This window comes from Pogona vitticeps, chromosome 6 (assembly GCF_051106095.1).
Source record: "Pogona vitticeps strain Pit_001003342236 chromosome 6, PviZW2.1, whole genome shotgun sequence".
In the NCBI taxonomy this organism is placed as follows: Eukaryota; Metazoa; Chordata; class Lepidosauria; order Squamata; family Agamidae; genus Pogona; species Pogona vitticeps.
The window spans coordinates 85,952-96,721 of record NC_135788.1 but is presented as its reverse complement, the minus strand read 5'-3'; the positions used below and the strand labels follow the sequence as shown (position 1 = coordinate 96,721).

The window sequence follows — 10,770 nt, the reverse complement described above, 5'->3', positions numbered from 1 at the left end:
CACCCAGGCTTTCTTTCCTCTCTTTCCCTCCCTCTCCAGCGGCCTGGGATGCCATCAGGAGCTCGCATGCCCCACCAGGGGGCGCCCATGGGTCCCCCGGGCCCTCCCTATGTTGGAAGCCCCTCTGTGCGCCCTGGGATGCCCCAGGCTGTGATGGAGCCCACACGCAAAAGGGCAGCGCCGCAGCAGGCCCAGCAGCAGGCGCAGCAGCAGCAGCAGCAGGCCCAGCAGCAGCAGGCGCAGCAGCAGGTGCAGCAGGCGCAGCAGCAGCAGGCGGAGCAGCGGCAGGCAGCGGCTGTGACTCAGAACCGGCCACGCAGGTGAGAGAGTGGTGGCACATGGGGAAGCCTCCTTTGGCCCTTCCTGCCTCTGCCCCGGGGCTCCTGGCAGAGGGATTCCACCCCCCACCGCCAACCTCTGGCTTCCCGGCTCCTTGTCTTGTGTTTCCAGAGTCCTCGGTTGCACTCTCTGTTGGAGGGGGTGTTAAAGACACTAACCCAATGTTCTGTTGGCTCGCCCGGCCATGGACTCAGTGGATTTGCCTACGTTTCCATGGGGTTGGCCACTGGGCATTTGATTGCGTGGGTCTGCTCTCTCCCTCGTGACCCAGCTTCTTCCTGCGATAGCCTTCCCTTCTCGCAGGTCACCGTGGAATGGACAGGCTGTCCACTGAGCAGAGCCGGCCACCCGGGGCTGGGTAGGGAGACCCTGGGCACTATTTTCTCCAAGATCTGTCCAGCAAAGATCTGTCCAGGATAATTTAGCAGATGGCCTCTTTGCTCCTAGACCAGTCACCTTGGCAAAAGGGTTTTCCTTTCTTTCCAAAATGTACAGTGCCAAGAGGAGGAAAATGGCTGACAAAATCCTTCCCCAGAGGGTGAGTGGCATTTCCTTTCTTTGCTTCTTTCCTTGCCAGATCAGGGGATCCCACGGAGCTCCATCCAGAGAATGCCTCGCATGGCTTGACATGTGCAAGCGCTCTGATCTTACTGGAAGTTGCTCCCTGCATGCCCAGAATATATGTCTCTGTGTGTGTGTGTGTGTGTGTGTGTGTGTGTGTGCGCGTGCGTGCGTGCGTGCGTGCGTGCGTGCGTGCGTGTGCATGCATGCATGCATGTGTGCATGTGCATACGCGTGAGACAGAGAGAGGGGTGTCCTCTGGTCTGAACCCACTGGACAGGTCTTATGGCCTTATTAAGAAGGCAAAGGGCTTCTTCCCCAGCCCCAAGCAGAGCCCGGCAGTCTCGTCGTGGGCCTGGCCCCTCGGCGTACAGTATGCCATAGGCAGCGTGTGGTCCAAATCAGCCCCCCCCACACACACACACACCGCCACCGCTCTTGGGGAGGGCAGCAACCCCTTGCACAGACCATGAACTCTGCTGGTTCTTGGTGGGGCTTTCTCTCAGGCAGGCCTAGATCAGGCCGTGTGGGTTCTCCTCCCACCCTTCCTGGTGCCCCCAGGGACCTTGAGTCCACCTTGGGCCATGGGTGGGTCTTCCTCCGCCAATGCTCTGCTTACTCTCCAGATCCGGGAGCTTGTCCCAGAGTCGCAGGCTTACATGGACCTTCTGGCCTTTGAGCGTAAGCTGGATCAGACCATCATGCGCAAGCGAGTGGACATCCAAGAGGCCCTGAAGAGGCCCATGAAGGTACTGGCTTCTGACCGCCCCTTGCCAGGCCGCTTTCTCCCCTGCCCTCACTTTGGCAGAGACACTTTTCCTCACCTTCCTTTGCTCCTGAAACATGCCTGGGGACGGGGGACTGTGTCCTGTCAGAAACACGTGTCTCCCGAAGTGCTCGAGGGGTCCCACTGTCCCGCCATACTGGGGGCTCTTTCCTGCTGCTCCTTCTCTGCCTTTGTGCCTTGGAAAACCTTCTGCCTGAGCAGCCGCCTCTGTATCTCACTGCTATGTGTCTCCCTGTCATTCCTAGCAAAACGAGAGGCGCTGAGCTTGCCCCGTCCGGGAAGGAGGTTAGGACGGATGGCCTCTTAAACTTCAGGGTTTGGGGGCCTCTTTTAGGTTTCTGGTCTATTGTACCTTCATTTGTGTCTGTGCTGACTACATCCTAATATTTAAGCCTTGATTATTCTATATATATATAGTTTGTTAACCACCATGTGGTTCTTTCAAGGGTCCGTGGTGGAATCCTTCTGTGAAAATAAATAGAAACAGAAATCTGTGGTGACATGTTGGGAGACTGTCATAAATCTGACAAATCTTCATTCAAGACAACATTCCAGCTCGAATGAAGCTGGAGATTCCTCCGGCCATGTGAAGAATTCGTTTTCTTCATTCTATAAGCTTGAACTCTGAGCCAGGACTCCTTCTCATGACCTGCCTTTGGTTGACACTAGCCAGCAGAGCAGGCAGACTGCCGTAGGGCAGAAAACTAAGGGAGATGCTGGAAAAGTGTGGTAGGGGCAGAGCAAGTGAGATTGAGAGAATTTGGGGGGGGGGGAGCAGGGAATGGAGAATAGGCTGTCCCCACCCCACCCCCAAACAGGCCTGGGTGGGTGAAAGAGTGTGATGCCATCTAAAGGATGGGCAGGAACCTGCAGCCCTCCAGGTGGGATGGGACGTCGCCTCCCATCGGTCGTGTGCAAGAGGGTCTCAAGCAGCACCGTGGGAGCTGATGGGTCAGCAGCGTCCCAATGGATGCCCGTTCCACCTCCCTGCCTCTGAGAGGCTCTGCCTTCGAGCGTCTTGGTCTCCCAAGAAGGATTTCTCAGCCACAGGATGTGAGTTTATTGCTCATGTCCGTTCACGCTCCTCTTTTCTGTAAAACGTCTGGAGATGTTCAGTTCCAGCCTCATCGTCTCTATCCCTGCCGCCTCCCCATCCCAAAGCAGCCGAAGGTGGAGGTGGGCTTCCTCCACCAGGAGAAAGTCATTTCCCCAATCCCACTTAACCCACAGAAAGGTGTGCGGAGCAGGTAGCTGAGTTCTCTGGTTATCATAGTGCCTCTTACAAGGAGGGGCCCCGTTGAGCACTTCATGCCAATTGACTACATGCCATACACACATGCCATACACACATACACATCTGCCCCCCAAAACATGGGAAGAGTCCTGAGACTGGCTAAGAGACGAGCAGGCCTCGGTAGCCGAGCATGCTCTTCTCCTAAAGGCCACCCCAGGCCCCAGCACCCCCAGCCTATTCTCCCTGGCCCTTGGCACCAGTGCTGTGCAGCCACCGAGGCTGGAAGGACTCAGTCCCCCTTGCGGCACATCGCCATGGAGAACCCTGTCTAGATGGTCTGTCATCCTCACCTCCCATGTTTGTGTGTGTGCGCCATAGTTACCCTCTGGACCGTGTGAGGAGGTTCCCCCCTCTTTTTTTTTTTTAATCCAGCGTTTTCACTGCAATCCCATCACTGTCCAGAATCGTCGTCTGCTGGCCTCTCCTCCCTCTCCTCCCCCTGACCCTGATCTTCTCTTGTTTGTCTAACAGCAAAAGCGGAAGCTGCGCCTTTACATCTCCAATACCTTCAACCCAGCCAAGTCTGACGCCGACGACTCCGACGGCAGCATCGCTTCCTGGGAGCTGCGTGTGGAGGGCAAACTGCTCGATGATGTAGGCCTAGGGATGAGTGTGGTGGCGTTAGGCCTGTGTGTTGCCTCTAGACAAATGTGTCAATATGAACTGGGTTGGGGGGGGGGTTGTTCCTTTTCAGGGAGATTTGGAGGCAGAGCAACACAGCGGCACCCCCACCAATGTCTTCTGTTAAACTCAGCATTCGTGGGTCACCCTTAGAAGGGGGAAAGATCAAGAACATTCAGGAAGATGGAAGGACAGGATGCTCTTTACTAGGGTGTGCAAACTGCAAGGCCAGGTCGCCAGTTGAAGGAGGCAGCTGGGAGCTCAGGTTTTTTTGGTTTTTTTTTTGGCCACCCACACCCCTTCTTTTACAGCTGCCAGTGGAAACTCCCACTTGGGTTCCTAAGGCAGCCACCATGAAGGCAGTGAGTGGAGGACTTTAAAAGGGCAACAAACACAGCAGTGTTCAGTTTCTTCTTAAAAGGGCAATCCAGGGAGCCTCCTGTTCTCCACTTTCTCTCTGTGTCCTTCCTGTTCCCTGGATGTGGGAAAGGCATTGAAGGTATGTTTCTGCAGCAGGTACCCTTCTGTCTTGCTGGCATTGTTAAGGCCATGACCCAGCCTGGCTATTTGCATTTCCTCATTTGTAGGAGTGGGGTTTTCACAGAGAATCAGAAATGCCCAAATACACCTGCACCCGGCACACAATTCCTCCCAGGGTGTGCTTCCCTCGAGTGAAGGCTCTTGATGCAGAGAAGGCATCAGTGCAGTCCTGTGGTGGGGGTGGGTATCAGGGAGGCCTGGATCCTGTCCTTCTTCGCTCTTTGGAGGGCTTTAGATGGTTCCTGGCTCCGGCGCAACCAGAAGAGGGAAGGACGGGCGTCCAGGAGCCTCCTTGTGTCTTGCCAGAGATTTCAGGTGGCGGTGATGCTTCTCTCTCTCGGACTCCACAGCTTAGCAAGCAGAAGCGGAAGTTTTCTTCTTTCTTCAAGAGTTTAGTCATCGAGCTGGACAAGGATCTCTACGGACCAGACAATCACCTGGTAGAGGTCAGTCCTGTATCAGCAGAATGCACACCTGCCCCCCTCCCCACCAGACATACACCCGTTGAGCACCCCAGGATGCCCTCCTCCCACAGCTCCCCCTCCTCTTAGTGCTACATCCCTGTCTCTGGTTTGGTTGTGGTGGGTTTGCCTGGGATGCCAGCCAGGGCAGGGAGACTGTAGCGGCAGGGGTGGGGAGAGGATTACCGTTGTTGTTGTTGTTGTTGTTGTTGTTGTTGTTGTTGTTGTTGTTGTTGTTGTTGTTGTTGTTGTTGTTGTTGTTAGTTAATTAATTAATTAATTAATTAATTAATTAATTAATTAATTAATTAATTAATTAATTAATTAATTAATTGCCATTTGCAGGGTGCTTGAACACTGGCGGATTAGGCCCCAGTGGTTCTTCCTCGTCCCGTTTTCAGCCCCTAATGTGGAAGCCTTTCCATGGTTTTGGCCGTCCTTTTCCAGCCATTCTCTCAAAGGGGAGAACTCTTGATTTGGTGACCTCCCCTGGTCTGACCACCTCACTGCTCACCCTAAAGCCAGTTATTTATAGAGCAGCCCCTGCATAGATCCATGAGGACACCCACTTTCCTGACTTTCCTTCTTTTCTGCTGTAGAAGTGGGTCCTCTTTCTCTGGGACCCTCCCGTCTCGCCCACCTTCCCAGCTGACTCTTCTCTACCCCACCCCACCCCACCCCAACAATGCAGCTTTTCTTCCCAAGAGCCTTCCATAAAGCCAATCTGGATGATGGGTTGGAGCCTGCATTGCTGGACCTGCATGCCAAGGCCGAGAGGAGGAGGAGGAGGAGGTTTCTGGGAACGTCTGGAGGAAGACCAGCTTCTGCCTAGATGGAGCTAGAACTAGGCCATAGGATTGTGCCGCTCAAGTTCCTTGCCTCTCTCAGCCCTGGACTATGCCCGGTCATAGGCTTTGGCACTTCCCGTCCGTCCGCCCAACCCTCTCTCCCAATGTAGCAGTGCCCAGTGGCCTCAACCCCTTGCTTGGAGACCTTTTCGGTCTGTCTCCTTAGAAAGTGTTAAGAGCTTCGGCAGCAGATGGAGAGGTGAAGAAGACTGGAAGGTTGGGTGGGCTAGCTCCTGGCAGGCTTGGTGGGCAGCACCCATCTTGGAGCCTGGCAGAATCAGTGGGGCTGTTGCAGTGGAGCCTTTGATGTGCTGGCAGGAGAGGGGCAAGAACCAAAACTGCCTGGGTTCTACATTGGAAAGAATTAAGGAGCCAGACCTCAGTGTTCAAGCTTTGTCCCAGGGTGGAGGTGGGGGTCCTTCTTTGGGAGCCAGAAAGATTGTCTCACGAAGATCGTGATTTCTGTCCGTGTCCTTGTGCCCGTGGGCATCCCTGCCAGCCCTGAGCCGGTCTCTCTGCTCCTCTTTAACAGTGGCACAGGACCCCTACCACCCAAGAGACTGATGGCTTCCAGGTGAAGAGACCGGGGGACGTCAGTGTACGCTGCACTCTTCTGCTCATGCTGGATTACCAGGTCAAGATGCTGGTCTGTGGGTGGCCTATGTTCTGCTCGACCACATTGGCCTTCACAGCCAATGTGAGCCCCTCCCCTCAGCTGCCCCCTCCCTGCCTGCCACGAGTGGTGCCCGCCTGAGTCAGAGGCATCCTTGACCTCCTGCTTCGGCAGGCCCTTGGCCTCGAGGGCCCTTAGGGGTTCCTTCTGGCTCGGCCATTCCCTGATTCTCTGATCCAGCAGGACCAGGCTGTAGGTTTGGCAGAATGAGACGCAGGGACACAGCGGGGCCACTAGGTGTGGCAGAGGTCCTGAGCCAGAGAGGCTGGAACAGAGAACTTGTGGCCTTGAGCAACAGGCCGCTGAGGTTCTTCGTGTGACTCACAGAAAGCCACAATAACATTTTCTACATTAGTGGTGATTGCTGTTGTCCACTGAGCTGGTCTCCCTCCTGAGTCCTTCAGGCCTTGCTGCCTAACAGATTTTGGGAGCTACAGTTCAAAAATGAAAGGTTCTTGAGTTCTGATGGAAAGGCCTGCTTTTTCCATGGTGGTCCGAGGGTGGCTGCGTGTGGTTTCATGAGCAACAGCTGGGCCCACCTGCAGGAGGGCTGTGGCAAATGAGCCTAGACCTGCAAGCCTGGCCACTTCTTCTTCTTCTGTGGATTGCCACGTATAGATGAGAAGCCTCCCAGCCTGAGGAAGGGATCAGCCCCTTTGGATCTTGGGGCCAGATAATTTGCATGGTGGCATCCAGAGGCTTCATGAGATGCCCCCGCGCCCCCTTACCTTTGTGTCTGGGGAGGGGAGCAATGTCTCTAGTTGGAAAGAGCCGCTGATGCCCCTTCACTAAGGGCAGTGTAGGTGAAAGGGATGGAAAAGGCATGGCGGCCTGTGTTTTCTGACGTGTTCCCCCCATGCCGCCTCTCTTTCCCCCCCTCTCTGCTGCTGCAGCCGCCACAATTTAAACTTGACCCCCGCCTGGCCCGCTTGCTGGGCATCCACACACAGACCCGCTCAGCCATTATCCAGGCTCTCTGGCAGTACATCAAGACCAACAAGCTGCAGGACTCCCACGACAAGGAATACATCAACTGTGACAAGTACTTTCAGCAGGTGAGCCCCTCGACCCTTGTGGCGCTCCGGTTGGGGGAGCAGATTCCCTTGGGGGCTCCTTGCTTTGGGGGGCAGCACCCTGGGGTGGTTTGTGCAGGAAAGCAAGATGTCCATGGGAAGGAGGGGGAGGAGGAGGAGGAGGAGAGGGAGGGAGCAGCTGCCTCCTGCTCCCCCTGCCTTCCTTTTCAGCAAGGGGTCCTGGCTTCTATGTCACTGGAGCTCTGGGGAGAGTTCAGACCAAGTGGAGGCCGAGACCCCCGGCAGGCCTGGGCACAATGGGTCGTGGTTCCAAGGAGGAGGAGGGAGGCGGGTCGGACTCCCTTTCCCATGTGCTGGAGCCCCTCTTTCCTCTGGAAGCCCATGACTTCCAGCGGTCTCCAGGTTGCCCGTGGGGAAAGGGCAGCCACCTTAGCCCCATCTCTGAGATGGGCGACCTGCAAATTCCAGAGGGAAGACGCCTCCCGTATGGTCTGCCTTTGAGTTTCACTTCTGTGGGAAACGGCAGACCTTTCTTCACTCACCTCTCCTTGATGCCCACCAAGGCCATGTCTTCACTTCGGGTGTCCCTTTTCTGCCTCTTGAGGCAGGCAGGGGATAAGGGTGCTCCCCACTCCTCCTCCTCCTCCTCCTCGCTGTTCTGGCTATGTTTGGTGCAGAGGCGCTTCCTGCTTCCCTGGTTCTTCTCTCTTTGATGGGAGCAGAGGAGGAGGGATGTGGGGGTGCTGGGCTCTCCAGGGTGGCACTTCCCAGAGATTTTTGTCTATGGCACTGGGTGCTGTGCCTCTGCATCGTGCCCATCTCTAGATAACCAGGGAATTGGTTGACCTTTTGTTGTTCCAGATCTTTGACTGTCCACGGCTCAAGTTCTCAGAAATCCCGCAGAGGCTCACCAACCTGCTCTTGCCACCCGACCCCATAGTCATCAATCACATCATCAGGTCAGACAGAACCACCTCCCTGCCCTCTTCTGCCCCAAGTGCTGGGAATGTCCTTAGCAAACGCTGCCCTTCAGGCTGATGTGCCCAGACTGTGAAGTTCCCACCGGCTCCAATAGGCAAGCCAAGGTCTTCCCGGAGACCCTCGGAGAGCAGCCGTGCAGCATCACAGCCCACGTGATCTGGCCTAGATGAGCTGAGCAGTACTCGCTAGGATCCCCTTCCCAGTGATGGTGGGATAGGGGGCCTTCCTTTCTCTGTCTCTTCAGAGTATTAAGCTCTTCAGGACTATTGCCAGCCCAGACTTTGAGCATGACCCCGTTCTTCCCTGCCTGGTGGGCAGCAGAACTTGAAGGCCCTTCCTGGACACGGGAGTTGGAGGAGGAGGAAGAAATTAAAATTAAAAATAAAATAAACAAAGTAAAAAATAACAATAAAAAAAGACAAAACCGTGATGTCACCATAAAGATTATCTCATGAAGTGAGCTTGTCCACAAAAACTCACATTAAAATATATAAATGTTAGTCTTTAAGCTGCCACCACATTTTTGTCTTTTTTTACTTTTTATTTCTATTGTCTTCACCTATAATGCTTGCACAGACTAAGATGGCTACCATTTCTATGGTAGCAATCAAGAAGAAGAAAGGACTGCAGGAGCCATGCAAAAGGCGCCTCCCCTTCTTGCATGTCATGCTGTTGGTCAATGCAGGGTGGAGGGTTAGTCTTAGGGTTAGAGTTAAGCATATCAGTCTTCTGGATCTTTTAACTTTACCTTATTAGATTATCTGATCCTCTGGCTAGGGGGCTGGGAGGCACTTTTTACAATCTCCCTTACAAGCCAACCTAAAGGCAGACGTACATGGCAAATCACAGAAGCCTATCCTTGTTTATCACAGAATAATTGAGTTGGAAAGGGGCCTATAAGGCCATCAAGTCCAATCCCCTGTTTATTTCAGGAATCCAAATTAAAGCAGATATGACAGATGGTTATCCAATTTTCTCTGGAATAGCTGATAAAAGTTTCTTAAGTTCATCATTGCTGACAATAGCAATGAGTAAAGGGTTAATACTAGAATGAACTCAGACAATCACAGACAAGCATTTCAAGATTCATCTAGGTATCTTAAATATAAGTATTTTCTTTGTTGCAATCATTCTAGTAACACCAAGCTTCTTGGGTTTTTTCCCACAGGTTTTATTGTCTATATAGCTTCTATATTTTATAATTCAAAAACAGCAAATCCATAATATATTGAAACAATCATACAGTTGTGAGAACAGAACTGTGGGCATTAAATACTGAAAATCCATTCTTGCAACTTATGACAAGTCTCAAGTGTTAAAAACCTAAGTTGTAGTTTTGCTCAAATCCAGCATCCAAAACACAATAAAATATCAGAAAGAATGTTTTAAGTTATCATATTTTTCTGTGTATACAAACTGACAGGGTGCTTTGCAGAATAATGGGCACTCACACAGAGATTAAGCCTCTTCAGGGTGTCAGCAAACAAACCAAACCATATTGAGTGTAGTAAAGTAAATATATTGAATCAATGTTGCAGCAGCATTAATACATACAGATTAGTTCTTTTCATCAGTCCTTGGTCATTCACGTAACAGCAATCAAAATCAGTCCACTTACTATTCAATAATTCAGCATCTGTAGTAAATTCTGCTCTGTAAATAAGTCCAGCAGAATTTCCCCTTCTTCTCTCCATTTGACCCACAAAACAAGTGAGCTGAGGCTGTCAGCTTTATTTCCCCTTGCAGCCAATTGGAGATTAGCTTCTGTAGCCTTCTTCTCCTGCATTTTGTTTCCACGGCTGCTTGAAGTTTAACTGTTAGCTTGTTCCTAGCACAGCTGCAGTCTTTCAACAACTCTTTCTACAGAACGTTATTACTGACTTTCTTACAAACTTGATCAACAATTCTTACAGGTATTTCTAAGACCTGACGCGAACCCCCAGTGTATAAGATGACCCCCTAATTTTGTCCCTTGCCGTAGGAGCAGGCGTGGGGCAGCCTCGAGCCCAGCACAACTGTTCCTTTGTCTCCTGCTGTTGCCTCCTCCAGTGCGACTGCCAGGGCTCGCCTCCAGCTCACGTTGCCACCTTGTCCCTTGCCTGAAGGGAGCCCGCGAGTGAGGCTGGAGGAACTGATCCGGCAGTGGCAGCAATCCATGGGCAGATGCAGGAGACGGCCAAGTGTGGCTGCTCCCTTGCCTCCGTCTCCACCTGCTGCTGCCTCTGCCACCAGGTTGCCTCCTCCAGTGCCACTCGCGGGCTCCCTTTGGGCAGGGGACAAGGCGGTGATGTGAGCTGGAGGTGAGCCCCAGCAGTGGCGCTGGAGGAGGGGATTGGACCGTGGCCACAGCCATCAGTGGGCAGTCGCAAGAGGCCGCTGAGTGGGGCCGCTCCTTTGCCTCCGCCTCCTTCCTTGTATAAAACGACCCTCAATTTTCCTGTAATGATTTTAGGAAAAAGTGTCATTTTATACACTGAAAAATACCGTACATTCTTTAAAATACCGAACCTTATCGTCTATAAAAGTGGAGAATACATCTCTAAATACGTACATCAAAATTCTTAGCAATAAGACTGTAAAAAGCAAAAAGCATTATGTAGCTCTAAGCATATTTAGACACACAGGAAAATA

General features: G+C 52.7%; 1 protein-coding gene across 2 annotated transcripts in view; it reads left to right on the top strand.

Annotated features, from left to right (window-relative positions):
* The window catches only part of SMARCD3 (SWI/SNF related BAF chromatin remodeling complex subunit D3), a 35,349-nt gene that overhangs the window by 16,195 nt on the left and 8,384 nt on the right, over positions 1–10,770 (top strand). For both annotated transcript variants that reach the window (XM_020800189.3, XM_078378197.1), the window contains exons 2-9: positions 40–320; positions 835–877; positions 1,527–1,649; positions 3,453–3,575; positions 4,493–4,588; positions 5,984–6,085; positions 7,018–7,179; positions 8,020–8,117. In XM_020800189.3, coding sequence (XP_020655848.1) covers positions 40–320; positions 835–877; positions 1,527–1,649; positions 3,453–3,575; positions 4,493–4,588; positions 5,984–6,085; positions 7,018–7,179; positions 8,020–8,117 — 1,028 coding nt within the window. The remainder of the gene's footprint in view (positions 1–39; positions 321–834; positions 878–1,526; positions 1,650–3,452; positions 3,576–4,492; positions 4,589–5,983; positions 6,086–7,017; positions 7,180–8,019; positions 8,118–10,770) is intronic.